The sequence below is a fragment of the Notolabrus celidotus genome, chromosome 14, assembly GCF_009762535.1.
Source record: "Notolabrus celidotus isolate fNotCel1 chromosome 14, fNotCel1.pri, whole genome shotgun sequence".
NCBI lineage: Eukaryota > Metazoa > Chordata > Actinopteri > Labriformes > Labridae > Notolabrus > Notolabrus celidotus.
This window is the reverse complement of record NC_048285.1, coordinates 24564267-24583982: the sequence shown is the minus strand read 5'-3', so window position 1 is coordinate 24583982 and position 19716 is coordinate 24564267. Positions and strand designations below refer to the sequence as shown.

General features: G+C 42.2%; 1 protein-coding gene across 1 annotated transcript in view; it reads left to right on the top strand.

Annotated features, from left to right (window-relative positions):
* The first annotated feature begins 91 nt into the window (after nt 1–91).
* traf4a (tnf receptor-associated factor 4a) overlaps nt 92–19716 on the top strand; it is a 39779-nt gene continuing 20154 nt past the window's right edge. Inside the window, exon 1 of the mRNA XM_034700743.1 lies at nt 92–661. Within this exon, the coding sequence (XP_034556634.1) occupies nt 519–661 (143 nt within the window). The 5' untranslated portion in view covers nt 92–518. The remainder of the gene's footprint in view (nt 662–19716) is intronic.

Sequence of the window (19716 nt, the reverse complement as noted above, 5' to 3'; positions counted from 1 at the left end):
GGAGAAAATGGTGTGAATGTGAGCGTCTCAGCTTCTTGACTCCTCCTGCACAGAGGGAGGAGGCGGGACTCGGAGCACCTAAACAGATAGAAGGGTTGTGCATTGTGCTCAGTGTGTCAGATCTGCATCCACCGCGGACGAGAGGGCCTCGCACGGCCTCTGTAACCCCTGAGCTGTAAACCTGCACACACACACACACACTGACTGATAAGGAGAGGAGGAATCTGTGACCATTTTTGCAGCATTTCCTGGACAGAGTCGCTCCTTTTGTTGCTGTCAGTCTCCGGGCTGCAGGAGGGAGAAGCTGGGGGAGGAGGAGGAGGAGGACGCGTCTCCTTTTATTAAATCCCGATCTGTCGGCGGTGGCGGAAGGAAGACGGGACGTGATATGAACCCCTCATCGGCTTAAAACGGCTGTGCAGCTAATAAATAGCCCCGATTTCAGGGGGAGGGGGAGACACCACAGAGGACATTTGTACCTTTAACCTGAAAAAGACTGAACCACGGAAGCTGCAGCGATGCCCGGGTTTGATTACAAGTTTCTGGAGAAGCCAAAGAGACGCTTCCAGTGTCCGCTCTGCAGCAAGGCGATGCGGGAGCCCGTCCAAGTGTCTACATGTGGACATCGGTTCTGTGACACCTGTCTGCAAGAATTTCTAAGGTACGAGCTCCATTTGTGTCTGTGTGTTTATTCAGATGGATCCACCTCCCTGCTGCAGCCGATACCAGAGACTGCACTGTGCAGCCTTGTCTAGTTTCGGTCGAGCAACAGTAAATAAAGGAGGTGCATGTAGGTGTGTCCTCCTCACCTTTCCTCAGCAGGTTATTTTTACAGTAATGTGGTGTTTTCTGCAGCCGCACATTGAGTATGACAGTGCATGAGGCCTGGTAAACAACGCCTGGCTGAATTCCCCTTCTTGTAGTTGCAGGTGTTGTATCCCTCTGTGCATTAGATCCAATGCATTATGAGGCACTGTGTCAACACAATGACTAAGGGTCTTTTGTTATTGTTGTTTTGATCAGGCATGCAGGTATTTTTATGACAGGTAAAGGACATCCTTTACCTGTCATAAAAACAGACGGAGGCTGTGATTCAAAACAATGAGGATTCATATTTGCATATTTTTTTGTGATTTCGCAGCTCTAGTCCTTTTATTTTAATTTTATCCCCTAACAGAAGAAATGTGTTATATATCTATAGTGTTTGGGTGTCGGTGTCCTGCAGAGGGCCTCTGCCTCCCCATCCTGTCTGTGTTTCTGCCCTCAAGGGTGACTGAGTCTGCATGGGTCTCAGGGATATTGAGGCAATCTGCCCTGACTCCCCCCCTCCAGCACCTCCACCACATCCTATTATGTCCTGCAGAACACTGTAGTCTGTGTTCACACTCTTAGAAAGCCGGTCTTTGTTTTATCTAAAGGTAGACAGCACTGTCCTGAAACCATGACTAATTATCAAACACCAAAAGGAAGCTCATGTGACGTCTTCATCTCTGATTCTCTCCTTGTATATCATGAACCCTTTGCCTGCTCCAATGGATGGAGCAGGCAGAGTATGTGGTGATGTTGAGGCGTCAATCAAACAGTTTGCCAGTAGAGCTGCTCTGCCTTTAAGGAGGTCTATAGCTTAAGTGCATGGCTAATCTGTGCTTTTGTTGTTGTACAGAGAAGTGATGTTACACGTGGTTTATCTGTAAGTCAAAGATCGTCAGGTGCAGAGTTGAAGGCGTTCTTGTTCCTGCAGGTAAACAAAGGGCTCAGGATGAGAACTGGTTGTTGAATTTGGTGGAATATTAAGTCGGTCCTGTTTTCTTTTCCACTAATTGTTTTTGCTGTCACTGTGTTTACTTTTTTTCTTGACAATAACTAAAACCACAACAAAAACACATCCAGTTTCCCAGAGCTCATGAGACATCTTTAGACATCTGGCCACCAAACTTGGGCTGCAACCACTGATTTATTTCTTCTGCTGTTATTTTCTTGACTCTAGGATGAGTTGTTTGTTTTATGAACATGTCAGAAAACTGTGACAATGGTTCAAAATGTGGGTCAGTGATCCTGTTAACCTAAAGTGATGTCTTGTTTTGTCCACAACCCAAAGATAGTCCGTTTACGGTAAGGACATGAAGCCTACAGAAAGCAAATTAAAGAATAAGGGATCACAGTGTTCTGACTTTACGCAAGAAGAGACCTAAGACCCATCTGGTAGAAGTTAGTCAGCCAATTTTATAGTCTAGATTTGTGGAAATTGGGTATCTTTGAGTTTCAGCTTGGTTGGTTGAACAAAACAAGATATCTGATGATGCCTCCTCAGATCTTGTACTATTTCAGACCCTATTTGACGTCCAAAATCACATTGATTGACCGAGAGAAGAATCATCACCCACAACCTTTCATGTTAGATTTGATGAGGTAAAGCTCCTATGAGGAATTTTGTGTTTATGTTGGTTTTTGGCACCCCTGTGGACATGTCAATTTTTCTAATCTCTGTGCTGATGTTGTCCTGTAGTGTTTTCTGACAAAAAATTCCACCCTGTTTTCCGTTAAGAATCAGACATATCACTCACTGTGAATACTTGTTGTGAAAGAAAGGATTAAAGCTGTCTCTTTAGTGTGCTAGCAGTCGTCTGATCCGACGCTTTCCCCTTACAGTGGTTACAGGCATTAGAAACAACAGTATAGAAGTCATCAGTCTTGCTGCTGATGATCTTGTTTGAAGTTCTCAGTCATAAAAAAGCATCACTGTTAATTCCAGTCTGTTTTACATCTCAGTAAAAACTCCTAACAGGAGCTTTAAAGTTTCTTGACTTGTCTGTGTGTTAGGATCTGGTCTGTGGAGTTTTGCCGCTGTAGTGATTCAAGAACAGCTCAGTGGATCTTATGAGTGTATGAATTCTTGTGGAGGCTGTGTAGAGCTGTGTGCATGAATCAATGCTAAAATCTTCCTTCATTCATGCATGTGGATTCCTCCCTCTCTCACAAACATCACGCTGTTGTTTACTCTAATGTTGAATCTTATCAACCTGATACAGTAAGATCAGCGGTGCTGACATGTTTTGTGCCTGAAATCAGAGCTTTAGTGATGTGTTTGAAAAAGATAAACAGAGAAAGACATAAGAAGTCTGACAACTCTGGGTTGGAGTTAAAGCCCTAAAGCTCTCACATGTAGTTAAATATAGCATTTCAATTGTTTTACAGCCCCTAAAAATGCTGTGGTTTTGGTCTTTGCTGTATTTTTGGTGTAATAACATTTGAATGTGACTGGTCTGCAGTTTAATTTCAGTTACAAGCTGTTATTTCACTGTAACCAGCGCTGAAAAAGATCATAAAATGTCTTCAGTTTTACTTGATGAAACTAGAAAACGCCCCGAGGGGAGACTCTCAAGCAAATAAAACTTCTTTGAAAACAGCACTTGCTTTTAGGAAAGAGGGATATCTCATCTAAATGTAAAATATCTTGTATCAACTTTCCCTAACCTCCTTCTGTCAGAAGAAACAGTCAGCTAGTTGACAGGAGGGAGCTAGGGATGTGACTTCATGCTCTGAATTCATAAACAACTGTTGTCGTGAGCTCCTGGTTTACACCTTGAGTCATCAGGAAGCCTCCTCTGGCTCACCAAACTGCAGCAAATTGCATCTGGTTGAAAAGCAGAGGCTGCGATGAACAAAGAGAGCGAGGGAGGGAGAGCGCTCGTTCACTGCTGATCAATGAGTTTGTCCCGACGCTTTGTCTGCATCATCCCGCCTCCGTCCTCATCCTCCGGTTTACGCTTCTGTTCTTAGTCCCACAGACCGACTGAAAGTTTCATAACTCCTGAAAGTTTTTGATGAGTAGCTCCGTGTGTTTCTGTTAGGTTGAGATATGAGTGCAGATATCAGTGTGAGTCCTCCCTGTCTGACCTGAATGTCGTAAAGTTCAAACAGCTGGAGCAACATCTGTGAGAACTGCACACTTTAATTGAACAGATTCACAGAAATCATTGAGAAGTCCAAATAGATGATAAGAACATTTTACAAAGTAGTCATAAATGATTAAAATGCACTTATAAAAGGTTACTTCATGATTGATTGATCCTTTTGTAAACAAGACATACACCAACAAATCAAAGATGTAGTAACTTTTAAAGCTCCTGTGAGGGACTTGGTGTTTGTGACATTTTGGCACTTCCTGTTGACCAAGTGATACCTCTTATCGCTCGCCTTGTGCATGTGTAAGAAAAGTTATCTGATGAAGAATGCCATCCTGGTTTCTGTTGACGGTAACCTGTATTACTCACTTTGAATGTTTGTGGTGGAAAAGAAAAAAGAGTCCCTTTCTTCAGGGTGCTGTCGGTTGTCTTGACTGACACCTACCACCTCAAAGCGGTTACAGACATTAAAAGTTACCACATAGGAAATGTCAGTCTTGCTGCTGATGGTCTTGTTTGATTTTGTAGGCCATAAAGAGCCATCAGTGTTAATATCAGTCTGTTTCTTAATCAGCTAAAAACTCCTCACAGGAGCTTTAAGTTGCCAGATTAACTAAATGTACCTTTTACAGTTCAACTGCTGCATGATTTACAACTTATGCTGTTACATTTTGCAGAGGGGATATCAAAAGACGCCTGTATATGACTTATTGTCACTTATAAATGACAGATAAGAGCATTAGATAATAGATCATAACCTTGAGCGTTTGCTTAGAGCTTAGTTTACAAAGCACAATTACAAAAAATCATCAACCAATGTTATTGCCAACCTGGCAACAAAACAGGTCTTCTTTAAGCATTTAACTCTGAAGTATTTATGAAAAGGTTTATTACACATGAATAAAGCCATTAGTTCCAACTTGTAAACTTTTTATAATGGCAGCCGTGTTGAAAGTGGAATGTCATTGTTTGAATCAACTTGTACATCAGATCTGAATGATTTGTTTCAGTCGGTCCGATTCTTTTGTTTTTGTGTCTTATTGTAAAAGATCAAGTCAGACCACAGCTCGAACAAACATTCATACCCACAGCAGATGATCATTCAGCAGAAACAGAGCCAGAGCCATGCGGCAGATCTTTCACCTCTTTAATGAACAGCGTGTGCCAGTCCAGGCCATCCTCAACTCTCGCTCTCCATCGAGCGCACGCATCTTTTGTGAGGGGCGTTCAAGTTTATTGGGGCTGACAGACAGTAGTTAGCTAATGCTTCACTCCCATTGTGCAACTAGCCTGATCCCTCTCCTGTAATTACTGGAGGCTGTGTAACATCGAGCCCGGGCCTGCCAGCAGAGTCTGCCCACTTTCACATTGACGGACTTCTCGCCGCCTCCAGAGCCCCGCTGCTCTGTCGCAACAAGCTGCAAAGGAATGCTGCTGCGTGGCATCACTACAGTGTTAATCATCCTTTCTCAAGGAAACGGAACAGTTGTTCCTGAAATCAATTATTGCATAATCACTATCACTATTACTTTTACCCCTCCTTTTTTAGCATTAATAAGCAGTGTAAAGCAGCGTATACATGCTTTATTGCACAATGTAAAGCAGAGAAGTGTTTATTATTGACATACATGGCAACATCTGTGCCCACGAAGAAGTTATTTTTAATGATGCGGTTGCCTGGAGTTTTTATTTCTTAAACCTGTTATTATTCATCTTTAAAGAATGATTGATTGAAATGGGTTAATCTTTTATTCCTACTACAAAGGATGTCAAAACAAAGCTCCCTGAGAGGCACTCGAGCTAACACATGAATTGTTTTAACTTCACCATGAGACTGCTGAAAGGAGCTGCAGTGAGCCTCCTCTCTGTTAGCATTTGATGCTAATGGGCTGTGTTTCCGCCTCAGGAGGAATGTGTAAATGCTCCTCGGAGTCCTGAAGGCTGCCTCAGCTCTGAGGGAGAGTCATGGGGTGAGAGCAGCTCAGCCTCCAGCCTCTCTGCAATCAAACATGAGTCACATGCTTCAACAATCCAGTGTGTGCTGACCAGGGCAGGCCTTTTGTTTTAGCAACACTGCCTCCCTAATAAAGGACAATCGACACTTAATGACAGGGCTGATGGCCGTGCCACACATGCCAGGCCTCCTGGCTGATCAGTGCTGGGTCTACTGAGCTGTGGAAATGAGTGCAGTGAGACAGTGGTGTCTCTGTGGGATGATGCAGTACGGTGCCACGGCCCTGACAGGGGTGTAATTGGTTTGTTGGGCTCAGGATCGTCCTCCTACAGGCCTCCACGCAGTTGTGTAGTGCTGCTGCAACTGCTGACTTACCCAGAGTCACGAGGAACTCCAAAGTGGGCTAATGCGAGAGTTTTTCACAGCTCCATTATTCACTGTCCTGCAGCCAGGGGAGGGTTTTTTTTTATTTTGGAACTGGCGGTGATTCATTATAACTTTGACACATCCTGTGTGTAGTGCTGTTTTTCTCTCCTCATTGATGTAGGTGATACTCACTTCTTCTGCGTTCTCTCCCACGCTTTGACAGTCTGAATGCCCTGATGCTCAATCACCAGCATTAGAAGTACTACAGCCAAACGCCTCTTCCCTCTGTTTGCTCTTAGTCCACGAGCAGCTGTTTGTCTTATTTCAATATGTGGGCACTTAAGTGGCAGAAAAATTAATACCACTTCCTGACAAGTTAACTGTTATGACAGATTTATAAGGTTCAGCAGACAGCTTTATAGATGGCTCATAAATCAATCAATGAAAGTAGCAACTTACAAATATTTCATACTTAATGAATAAAAAATAAGTCTCAATAACCTTACGCTGTCACAGAAAACCCAAAATGATGTGTTGAGACATGTAGTTTTGTACAAACGCTTTATGTACCATGATATAACCAAGAAAAAACAGCTTTTACTCAAGTAAAAGATCTCAACCTTGATTTGTCAGGTCATGTTAAATCCTGTTTGCTAGTATAAGGGCCTGTGTCCACTAAGAGCTTTATTTACATACAAAAAACACCTCTGCTGTCAGCAGTTTTTTGTCACTGCTCACAGCACTCTCAGGTTAAAATAGTTAAACTCTTGGACCACCACTGCGCTCATCTATATCACTTCCCCCTGAAACATCAATCAGAATAAAGAAAAAGCAGGACTTCTGATAGCAACTTTGTCAACAACAATGGCAGATGAGAAACTAATCAGGCTCATTTTTCTGAGTTTACAGTTTCATGCTCTAAGCTGCTGCTGTCTCCAGGACACAATTCCTTGCTATTGTTTTTACATTTTCTTTAATTATTTGCAAATGTTCAGCATACAGAACCAATTCAATCAGATTTCATGGTGAAGGAAATGGAAGTGCTGTGAGACAACTTTTGTAACCTAGAAAGAGTAAGCCTAGGTGATAATCATCTTAAAATTGAGGTCATGGGCACTGCCAGTGTAAAATTTTGCTGTTAGTGGACACAGGCCCTCATTTCTTTCTTTTGGTCATAAAGTTGTAAATCTTGCTACTAATCAACCCTTGTTCTGATAAGGCATTAAGTTTGCTGTTTCACATTTACATAAACTGTTAAACAAAAACTGATTTATGTATAAATTCAACTTATAAGGGTAGCAGCTGGTTAGCTCAGCTTAGCACAGACAATGAAACAGAGGTACCAGATTGATGACTTAATGTCACAAAATCCTCCAACTTGCACCTCTAGAAGCAAAAGCTGGTTTGCTGAATGTCGTTAAAGCTTTATACATTGAATTAAAGTCAAACCACAGACCTGAAATGTGTCTGTCTCTGCCAGCATGTGTTGATCTATCTTATTTCTCTCCTTTAAACTCATAATGAATCCTCCTCTGTCCATTGTGTGTGCAGCCGTGCAGAGGGATGTAAAGAGGGGCTCCTCAGCTGCTGTGACGGGGCGTTTCTTTAAGGCCTAAATGGAGCTGTGTTGCATTGGTGCCCAGTGTTGTGTGTAAGTCTGCCACTTGAGGCAGCTGGGGCTTTGTCTCTCTGTGGGTATCTGTATGTGAATGAGAGCGATGCCATGGATGGCTGATGAATGACTGTGTGTTCGTCCCTCGGTCCCATCAGAGAGACATTCACAGTCCCCCGCAGGTGTCCGAAAAAGGCTGCAAGGACATCCTGAGTCCAGATCCGGAGAGTCCTCTGCAGTTCTATCCTTCTCTTACGACAACAGCGGTCAGTGATCTGCACACAGAGAGAGGTTGTGTTCAGCTGAGTGAAAAGCCCTCAGGCCTCCGCTCTGCACTTTGGGGTCTGTGAAGGCCTCTCAGAGCCAAGCACTGAGGCCGCTGTCAGCTGATGTACTCGGGGTGACGGAGCTGGACAGTAAATTTAAACACATCAATGCTTAGAGAGAGAAGTTCACTCTGAGAGAAGAGAAACACGTGCAGAGTAGAGAAATGCTACAAGATACAGCAGCATTTATCTGCAAAAAGAACAGTCAGCTCTTAAAAAACCCTTCAGATGTACCTACACCTCCGTGATGTTCAGTACCTGAACGTAGAAATCGGCACCGCCCACTCTTTCCTTTTATTCTCACAGTGGCTCGAGTTGCTGAATGTTCCTGAACTTTACGCGTCATCACACTGTGGACTTTGAAACTATTGAGTGCAGGAGAAGTCACTGATCTTTAAAGTTTAACATGGATGTTTACTTCCTTCCTGCCAATGCTTCATATAACTGACTGAATCAGAAATAGAGATTGAAATGAAGTCACAGACACCAAGCCTGTATAAAGCTTATTTAAAATACGGACTTTGATTTATGGAGATTGGATCAGTAATGACAAACTAGAGCTGCTGCTATTAGCCAGCCTGCTAATTATTTTGTTCTTTCCATAAATCAATTAATCATTTGTCTTTGAAGTATCAGAAGTTTAAAAAAGACGTAGCTAACAGATTCACTCAGCTTGTTTGATCCAAACACAGTCATAAAGTTTTCTAATAAAGGAGATGAGCAGTACATTTTTTTTATTTGAACACAAAGAACCAGAAATATAAGGGTGAGACTAAACACTGCTCACTCTATCTGAATTCTAATTTGAATGACCCCCTGCTTACTTTACAATACCCGGTTTATTACCCGGCTACCAGGTAAAGACAACTTAGTGGAAAGAATCAGCAACTACATGCACCAGCTGTACTGTTGTTGCCTGGATTGCAGGACAGCATGTTGCTTCACTTTTTCTGATCAGAGATTGCTGGAGCCCAGAAGCTCCTCAGGCTTTGTGCTGGTAATTGTCATTATTAAAGACCAGACAGACATTAACATTTTTCCACAATGTTTACTGTTTTAAAATGCTTATAAATATGTTTTTGCCTCAGTGTCAACAGGCAGAGGTGAAATTTGCCAGACTCCTTATCGCTGATCGATTTAGTATGATGTGTGTGATCAGGTTGTCCTTGGCATTGCTTTTGTTGTTGAGAATTAATCATCATTATAATGGAGATTTTGACCAATCAGGATCGAGTATTTGGCACAGCCTGGTAATAAAATAGGATATTTGTGCCTTAGAAAAAAAAACATATCCATTCAAAAAGAGTTTCTTCTTCATGTCAGCTCTAGTAGGAACCACTTGAATTTGGATGCACATGAAAGTAGCTGCACAAAGCTGAAAATGAAAGCCTGAGAACATAACCAAAACAAACGGGAGGAAACGACCCTAAATCACAGTATTTTATGGGTGTTAGGAAATGGATGTTGACATCTGATAGCCAGTTATTACCAAGTGTTTATAAGGCTAGCATGAGAAAAAGACCTCATGGTGCAGTTTTGACCCACAACCTGATTTAAAACGAGTAAACTCTCATTTTGTTTAAACCTCAGAGGGGGTGCATTGTTACAGATTGTCCCAAAAAAATTCACTTCTTTGGAGCAACGCTGTAACAAATTACTCATGTGATGTTTGGTTCAGTTTGCTTTCCCATTATGGTTTGAAGTAAACAAACACAGCTCTGTGGGATGCTTTTTGCTTTTTTGCATTCCGGTTAAGCTTTCAAATTGATCTGAAACATTTCTGGTAATGAATGAATTGGGTTTAAGCAAGAATAAATGTCAAATTCCTATATTCATGATGCATTTTTTAAAATTACTGAACTCTTCTGCAATAATAAACCAAATATCTGTTCAGTTTTTGACACTAAAAGCTATTTGGGAGTGTCATCACTGACTTTGATAAACATGGTGGACTTCTTTAAGCATTTTTGGGATATCTTACAGACCAAACATTGAAACCATTCACATAAAAAATATTACAAAGATGGATGGATAATGAAAATCGTTGCACAACTCAGGCCAGATTTCATGCATTTGATGGGGGAAAAAAGGCACTCGGAGAGGAAACTTTGCTGAACTTAATATCCCTTAACTGTCATCAGATGCAGATTTGCTCTGAAATGTTTCATCTCTGAGAGTTTTGGATAGACAGAGACGCAGAGGGATGTTTGAGGATAAGGTAATCACAGCAGATCTCCTGGGAGGAAGCGGAGGGGCTTTAGAGATGCAGCTGTGATGATGACATCGCTGAGAGAAAGTTCTGTGACCGTTTCACACAGCTGCACGACAACACAGACGGGATGATATTATGAGCGTCAGTATTGTGACAGCTGCTCTGCGCGGATGAAGAAATTAGAGCGCCGGGCACTCGTGTCAGGAGGATGAAACTCTCAGAAGTCAGAGGGGGCACTTAAAATTCTTAGGTGGATTTTCTCATTTGAGCCTCTCGATGTGACGGGGCGGCTCTCAGCGCGTCACTTTCAGGTCACATCATCTCCTCTGCTGCTGCTGTGAGGGAGGTCAAAAGTGACAGCCAGTTCAAGCATAATTCATCGCTTATGAAAGACTTGTTAAAGTGACTGATTTTATTTGATTCACAGGCAAAGCAGCCTTCAGAGTTCAGCCAGCTGCAGCTTAGACACCCTAGATACTCAGACACATGCATGTCTCAGTAGTTATCAAGAACTCAGGGTGACTTTTACACGAACTGTGTATGCTCGTCTTAAGAAGTGACCACACATGTTGTCTTTTCACCGCTCTGTGGTGGAGTATGATGTGATAATTTGGACGGAGGCAATTTGTGGTTTGCTGAAAGTGTTTAAGCGCTGACTCATCGTCCAATCACCTGAGTCTGTGAGTTGAAATTACAGCAATTACTGTTTGACTTTGTGTTACATGAAGAGCCTAACCCACCTACACAGGTGGTTTGATTTGTTGTTGTGTAAGTTTGTGAATGAACTATGTCTTTTTTTTATTTTCTGTGTCATTGAGGCCAAAAAAAGTGTGACATTAAGAAAAGAACTACGGTTTTTGTTTGGTGTTTTTACTTTTAGACCTTCAAGGTTTAAAAAAAGAGAGACTCACTGGAAGAAAAACATGTTTAATTACAACTTTGGTGTCATTTTTAGCAGCTTTGTGGCTGTCATTTCTACTTTTTATGATGGCATTAAAAAGATTAGAGGAAATGTGAGAAAAGCTTGTCACAATTTCAGCAAGAAAAAAGTGAGTTTTTCATAAAGCTTTTTGCCACAGCAGCCACAAACCCACAGACGCTGCTATTTTTACTGCCACCGTTATTTTCTCTTCCAAATAAAGTAAGCTATACAGCAGATATGTTCGGAAGGAGGTGGGGGTGAGACTTGTGTTTTGAATGTGGTGTAGGTGTGAAATGTACCCATGCTATGTGTTAATTTGATTCATATTAATACCACTCAATCAAATGACACTGAATGAGCTAGAGAAACAGTGTATGTGTGTGTGCAGCCATCCCATAAGAGCCAGTTATAGACATGCCTCAACTTGTCCTGGTGTATAGGAGCTCTTTAAATGAATCTCACAGGCTTTTGGGCCAAACAAAGACGGAAAGCATTCCAGCTATGCAGCGCAGCACCTTGCCCCTCACACAGAGAGCATGCTGGGACCGAGCAGACAAACCCAGCCCTGCTGCTGCTGGACTGCAGCCAGTTGGCCCACATCTGAAACGCATGACCAGTGTGTACACGTGCCCCGGTATGTATGCTATGTGAGACAGCGTAGATAAATGTATGTTTATCATAACACGTGCATGCTTCCTGCATGTTCCCACTGCTGGAACACAGACATTTGTAGTTCTATAATTAAATTTTAAGAGTTTTAAACAGCAGATATTTGAAGCTATGAAGCACAGATTCCAGTAAAAACATCTCTGTGCTCAGTCTTACTCATCTGCACTAATGCAGTACCTCCAGCCCCCTCCCTGCCCCCCTTCCGTCTGTTTGTCTTTTGTACAGGTCACTGAGCCAGTTAGGAAGCAGACCGACCCAGTGCACATATGCATACAGCAACACACACACATGTTCAGACTCCCACAGAAATTATCCAGGAGGATGATTTTTGTTTTTCTGCTTTGGGTTTCTGCATAACTGTCGAGTTAAATGAACTCCCATCTGAAGAGTGCAGAGACAGATACCACTGAGAATCATAAATAGGGCAGATTAGCAGAAAATTAATTGGCAAATAAATCATTTTAAAAGCAAATGGAACAATAATCCACCCAATGTCTGCTTCTGATTGGAAGTTTTGGGTGCTTTTCTTCATCTTAAATGAGAGTAAATTCATATTTGTGACAGAAAAAGAAATTTCTGATGACATTTTGAGCATTTGAGAAATTTGTTTGCATTTGTTTGCTTTTTTGACATTTATTCAAACACATGTGTTTATGTCTAATTCTTGGCACAGTTCCACCTGAAATTGACTCCTGACTGACTTTATATTTTCTTGCACCTTTAAGTCTAATGGTGGTCCACTGTTTGCAGTGAGATCTCTCCTCTTAATTAATCCTAAAGAAAATGGAGCTCACACTTTGAGGGGACTTATTCCATCTTAACTGAACCTTCTAATGCTTTCTATGTGAACCATTATGTATCAAGTCACCATTAAATAAGAATCCTATAGTTTTTGTACCTCACTCATGTCTACCTGCTGTGAGGTGCTCCTGTGATGCTCCGGCAGAGACTCTGTTTGTATAGTGGATTTGTCTCTTTGATAGCATGCAGCTGAGCTTTCTCTGCAGTGGTTGCTGAGCAGATCGACCGGCATGTGAGGAATCTGTGTCTGAGATCTGAAAGGCCAGCAGCTGGGAGCGGAGCAGAGAGCGCGAGGAAGTAGACGGCCCGCTGCCGAGGCACCTGTCCTCAGTGAAAGGCTCCTCTGTAGAGCCGAACAGGTGCCGTCGAGCAGTTAAACCCTTCACTTGAGCACACTCTGAATTATAGTCATTTATCCACCAGGGACCCCGTCAATGTTAAGGTCATCGCCCAGTTGCCCCTCAGCGTTTCCGCCTTTCGTTTTTTCTTCTCAGGCGATGAAGGCGTCCTTCCTGCCAACACTCCTCATCTTCCTCTCGCCCAGCTGCTCTGTTTACTGTGGCAGTCCTTTAACCAAACAGCTCATTGACTCTGTTGAGGACACTAACTCCCTTGTGTTGTGTCTCCGGCTCTTGCTTGCAGCTCATTTTCAGATATGTCAACACAGCGTTGATGCTCTGAACCGCGTCTTCCTCCCTCTGCACAAGCCAGCTATTGATCCAATCAAAGAGCCGCGCAGGAAGTCGCTCTGTCAGGTGCACGTCCAGATGAATCACTCAGTCAGCTCTGCAGGATGAAGGAGCGCTTGTTTTCTAGACTCTCTCAGCTTACAAACAAAGGAAATAGGATTGGATTGGTTGATTGTTGTGGTAGTTTAATCAATCACACTATAAATTATTGAGAGAGAAGGGGAAAAACTACATGGCTTATAATCTCCACAAGCTGAAATAATCATCTTTTGAATGATGTTTTTTGTTCAGCTAACATTCTAGGACCAAAAGAAACTGAGACAGCTGTCATAAAAGACAAAGGAGACTAGAAAACATCCCCAATCAAGGAGCTAAAGAAGCTTAAATCTGTCCCTCAAATGCATCTCTGCTTCTTTCACAAACTTGTTGCAGAGTGGAAACAGTCCAGAAATACACCAGAGCTCTTCTTGGCTCAAGTTTTCTTTTCTTAAAAGGAATTGGTGGCATCCTTTTTTTTTCATGGCTAATTCCTCCTCTTTGCTCTTTTTATGCACTGATTGAAAAATCTGGTCACTTATCTCATTGTTGCTCTCAGCAACAGCAGCAGGTTGAAGAATTCACACTACACAAACAATGCAGCTGAGGCGCTTCTGAAACAAAGGAGGCGATTTGACGTCAGCACCTCGCCTCGCTGAACAAAGAAATTGCACCCACAAAGCAGAGAGGTGGACAGCTGCAGGAGGAGCAGCTCGCAGCGCGCTTACAGGCGGCCACAGGAGGGCATGTACAGGCTGGAGGCGGTTTTTCTGTACTGTTTTAGATTTGATCTGCATGTGCTCTCTGCAGTGAGACTGATGCAGACTAGCAGCAGCCAGAGAGTCTGATATAGTGGCAGATTATCAGAGCAGAGAGCACTGATTGTTTATTTTTTGTGAATCAGTGCATGTGCCTGTGTGTGATCTCTGTCTGCCAACTGTGCTCACACACACACATGCGCGCACACACACACACACACACACACACACACACACACACACACACACACACACACACACACACACACACACACACACACACACACACACACACACACACACACACCTACCTGAAAAGCTCTCACCTTCCCTCCCTGTTACCATGGACACAAAAGCACAGGACCTAAAATTGTCACTGCCACTGATGTGCACACCTCACACACTGACAAATCAGGAAAAGGAGCTTTTCCGCTCAGAGTTCAACGGAAATGCAAATGAGGCGGAAGCAGAAATTTAGCGTTATATAACTTTCCTTTTTGAAGCAGACAGTGAGGCTTTAATTTGACATCTTTTCGGAGGTAAGCAGCATCTAGGACGAAAAGTTAAGACGACACTGAGAGGGGAAGAAGTTTGCAGTTTTTCCGCCTCAGAGGAACACGAGTGACTCATGACACATCAGACTCGTGGCTGAGCCTCCCGCACTCCTCGTTGCGATAACGGTGAATCACAGCGAGGCAGGTCTCACTCTGACAAGGGAAAATCCAAATCATTAGCCTATCTGTCTCTTCTGCAACGCCTTCACTTCAGTTCTGTGACCTCAGAAACAAGGAGTTCTACTGATGCAGAAACTAATGTTCTTATCAGTTTCCTAACTTTTTAAGCAAACACACATGAAGGCTGAGCCATTGTGTCGACACATAAAAACATTTCCTGACTCTGCAGAATGAGACTCCTCCACCTTGAGCTAATAATTGGGTATGTCAAGGAGGAAAATCACACTTTTTATAAGGTATTCAGGCTGGAACTGGACTAAAACTACTTCCTCACACTGCAAAGTTGATAATGGTTTACCCACACCTACTATCTCACTAACACATTGTGGGCCAGCTCGAGAGGTGTGTTAGTTTGTGTCTTTGTGTGTGTTTGTGTGAAGAGTGGGGTGCTCTTCTGTGAAGGACAAGAATGGAAAGACAGCTGGTTAATGACTGCAGGGCTGTTCTTTCTGGTGTTACCAGCAGTTTGATGGAGTAGGTGTTCAGAGCACAAAACCAGAGCATCAGGTCAGCAGTGACCTTTTGACTGGAAACACTTCACGATGATCCTTTTTCTTCAGAGCATTACTCAGAGCAGACACAAGTCTAGTCTCATTCAAGTGTTGCACAGATTTTCTGAGAATTTGCAGAAGTCGTTTAATGTTGTGCAAATATTGAGAGGAGGGTGCATTGATACAAACAGCTGATGGTGTCTACTGAAAAAGAAAATAAGGGGCAGTGAGTAAGGAAGCGTCCTATTGGTTAATGAAGGTCTGGAGTTTTCATCTGCTACCATTTTTCAACTGTCAAGTTCAGCGTTTTTGTCAAACATGTCCTGTGAAGCATGTCTTTTTCCTCATTACTTTCGATTTAATTCAATTTTACTTTATTGGCATGAACAAAGACATGTTATTGCCAAAGCACATAAATTAATTCACATACATTACATATATATTCACGACATATTATATTCATTACATATATATGAATTACATATTATATATATTGCATATTTTATACGCATTAATGAATGATATTAACTATTGCGATTTTTTGTTTGCAATATTTCAACTGTTTTTGTATTTTCATCTTATCATCTTCATCACAGACACATTTTTTTCTATTTTTTTACATATAAGAGTTACTCTTTCCAAATTTAGTTTTACGCATCCAACAATGCTGTAAGTGAAACAGACAAACGTGCCCAATCCCAATGTCCACCCTAAAGCACTCAGAAAGTGGGTAATTTAATGTGTTGTAAAGTCTGCATCAGAAAGCTCACACTCTTGATGATGTGACGGCAGGAAAGCCAGTAGAAGTCACACTGTCACCGTGAACCTGCCCATAAGTCTGTGTGTCCGTGAGTGCAGAGTTTGAGATTGGGAAACTGTAGTGAATTGGCTGACCTGTTCCACCTCTTGTTCCAGTTCAGGGGTGAACAGGTGCAGGTTAATTAGAAGATCTGTGGTCCATAAGACGTTACTGGTTGGAGAGATTATCTGCACCGCCCACCTGCTGTTGTAGGAGGTTACAGTGAAGACGGTGCAGGACATAGAGGAGCTGATCTCCTCGGCTCTATTTTATAAGTTATTCAGATCTGTTTTTGTTTCATTTCAGTTTTATAGCACACATTGTGTTTTCTGTCCTTTGAGCTTGTTTACAACTAATTTTTGCTCCACATATTTTCAAAAGAAGGAAAGTCACTGCAACAAAAATAGTTTTGATTGAAGGGTGATGAGAGCTGTGTTTCTCTGAGGCTCTTTTCCCCCCCTGAGGATTTAGAGTAGATCTGCGTGCATTTAAAACAACTGTCCTCTTTCTCTGTTATTGGCTTTGGCATCAAGAGAAAGACTCCATAAATCAGTGAACTGAAGTGCTCTGCTTAACAATTGCTATAAAATAAGAATCATGATGAGAGCATGCAAAGCAGCAGCAGCAGCTCATGAGCTCATGTGTCTATGTGTGCTGCTAAATTGTGAAACTTTACCTCCAAGTGGCCTCTGATTGATGTGTTGCCTCTGGTGGCCAAAAGCTGGGTAAATTCTCTTTAAAGATAAACTGTCCCTCTTGGCCTCGAGGCTCGGTGAAACTTATCCTAGCCGTTTTGGAAGCCATAAAACAAACCCCACGGAGAGCAAAAGGAGGTCGTTACGCAGGAATAATGAGCCGTCAGGAGCAGCTAACAAGTCATTGGCATATTCCTCTTCATTCTGCCACAGGGGTTAGGACGGTCACCACAAAAAAAGGCAGTTGACACTAAATTCACTCTGAAATCCACACTGCTTCATTTAACAGCAGCTTGTGATTTACCCCACTATGGGATGACCTCATACACGGCGCCATAATTGGTTAAAGGAGCATGAAACCCCTGGATGTAAAATCCCGTTTTTACATTTAATGGCTTTTTAACACAAAGGCTTTGAGGGATTTTATGTCAGGATGTTTTTTTTTTAATCTTTGTTACAGAAAAAAAAGAAGAAAAACTAATCTAAAGCTCCACCCTGTCTTGAATCATGAAGGTTGCTCCTTCTCTCACCAAAAACAGTCTTGCATTTCAATCTTGTGTTATGTTTACCCAAAAAGCTCATCTATCTCATGTAGCTGCTACTATCCCAGCAGATCAGAGAAAGTGTGATTGCACTAAAACACTACACAAATGTGTAGTATCTCTGGATTTACAGGGTATTAGCATCCTAACCTCTCCATCAACCATCTGCCGGATACTGTGGCCATCAACGATACATTAGCTTGGTCAGAAGTCTAAAATTAGCGATAAAATACTTTCTGAAACTAAGAAGAATAGTTGACTATTTGGGGAAAACATAGCCTGAGTATTAATGATACAAAAGCCTTTTACCGCCAAATTTTTCAGCTTGATATGAAGCTAATATAGCAGCAAGCTGTTGATTAGCTTAGTTTAGCTTAAAACTGGTGTAAAGTTGTTAAGTAGCCAGTTATGGAGTTACTTAGGGTAGATTTTGTTCATTTTGAATTAGCTTGTTGTTTCCTTCTGTTTATGGTCTTTATGCTAAGCTAATTAAGGTTTCTGGCTGCAGCTTCTTATTTAGCAAACATAAGTGTATGAATCTGATGCCAAACTTTTCGTCTGACTAGCAGCACAAAGCTAATGTGTCTCCAAATTGTCTCGCTAGATCTCCATTAAGTGCATCAAGGTAACCAGACACCAGACGTTTGTTGTTTTAATGCGGATGTTTTCCTGAATCCTCCAAAAATGATTCTTTAAAATTCTAAAATATTCCTTTTGTAAGTGTTTACAGAAATGTATTCTGTATTTTTTAACTTTTATAACTACTTAATAAAATGATGTTATGAAAATGGATCATGTGTCATAATTCAACCTTGATGTAATACAGTTTAACTTATTGATGTTATAGATGTAAAACTCACATTATCCATTTTTCTTTTATTTTGGATGGACAGCTTGTCTAACAGCCATGAAGCACTTTGCGGCCTCCACACTTAATCTGGAGCCTATTAATGCTGACTTCAATGCTGCTCTCCTTCATGACTGCGACTCCAATAGCTGATTCATTAATACCATTTTAAGGAGGACTATATTGCTGGTACGGCTTTTCTAATGCCATATGCATACAGTTGGCAGGAAGCGCTCCTTTTAATAGGCCAGGCAATAGCTTGGCAGTCTCAGAGCCCCTCCGTCCAGAGCAGGCATTCCACAGGATTAGTGTGGCAGCGCCGCAGCTCCTGAGAGCCAGCCGCCGTCACTGCAGATCGCCCTTTTGAGCAGAAATCTGCCCTCCGAGGCTGAGTTAAAAATAGACCAGCCATCTGTGATTAAATCAGCTAAAATTCACACGTGTCTGGAGAAATTTGAAGCATGTTGTCTTTGTATTAGGGCTAAGTGGGTGAATAGCCGTTTGATCCCTTTCTTGCTCCATCGCAGCATTTGGATTTTCACAAATGTGTGTCAGTGGGTAGTAAAATGGTGAGTGGGGTGTTTCACACCTACTGCAACCTTGACAGCAGCTTTTAGCACATTTTCACCCACCAGAAGGTACCTCTCACATATGCGACATGTTAAAGCTCAGGACTTTCATTGATCTGTGGGTGCAGTCCTCCACCCACCCCGCCCCTCCAAAATCCGCCCTTCAAACCAGCTCAAACGTGAAGCATCTCCTTTCAAGCCCTCTTTTCCTTTCATGTACGCTGTGCGGGCCTGCATGTGTGTGTGTATATATGAGTGGGTAAGCCTCTAGTATGATGGTGGTCTCTTTCTCTTTTTTTTTTTTTGCTGTGTGATGCGTGGGTGAGGGTAACTGCACTCATGCATGCATGAGCTCAGCTCTTGGTGCAACTGATGGGACAGACTCCTCTCTCTCTCTTTCAACCCCCCACCCTGCATCCAGATCAACAGCAGTTAATGAAAGTGGATTGATTTTCCCGTACCTCCTGCATACAGCGAATAATCTGGGGGATGAAATCGACCGGGAAAACAAAAGATCCCACTACATTTGCAGATTTATTTATTTGAATGCCTGCCAAGCGCTGGAGAAAAAGACACATAGAGGTATGAAACGGCAAAACTGTGACTGAAATCAATATCATCGCCTGCAGTTTTTTTTTTACTATACATGGCGATAAAACAGAGTCTGACATTTTAAGGAAACATGGGTATTTACTTTCTTTAAAAAAGCTAGATTAGAAGACTAATTATACTTGGAAGTTATGCCAACAGCCAGCCGCCAGTTAGCAGAGTAACTTGAATCAACAAAGA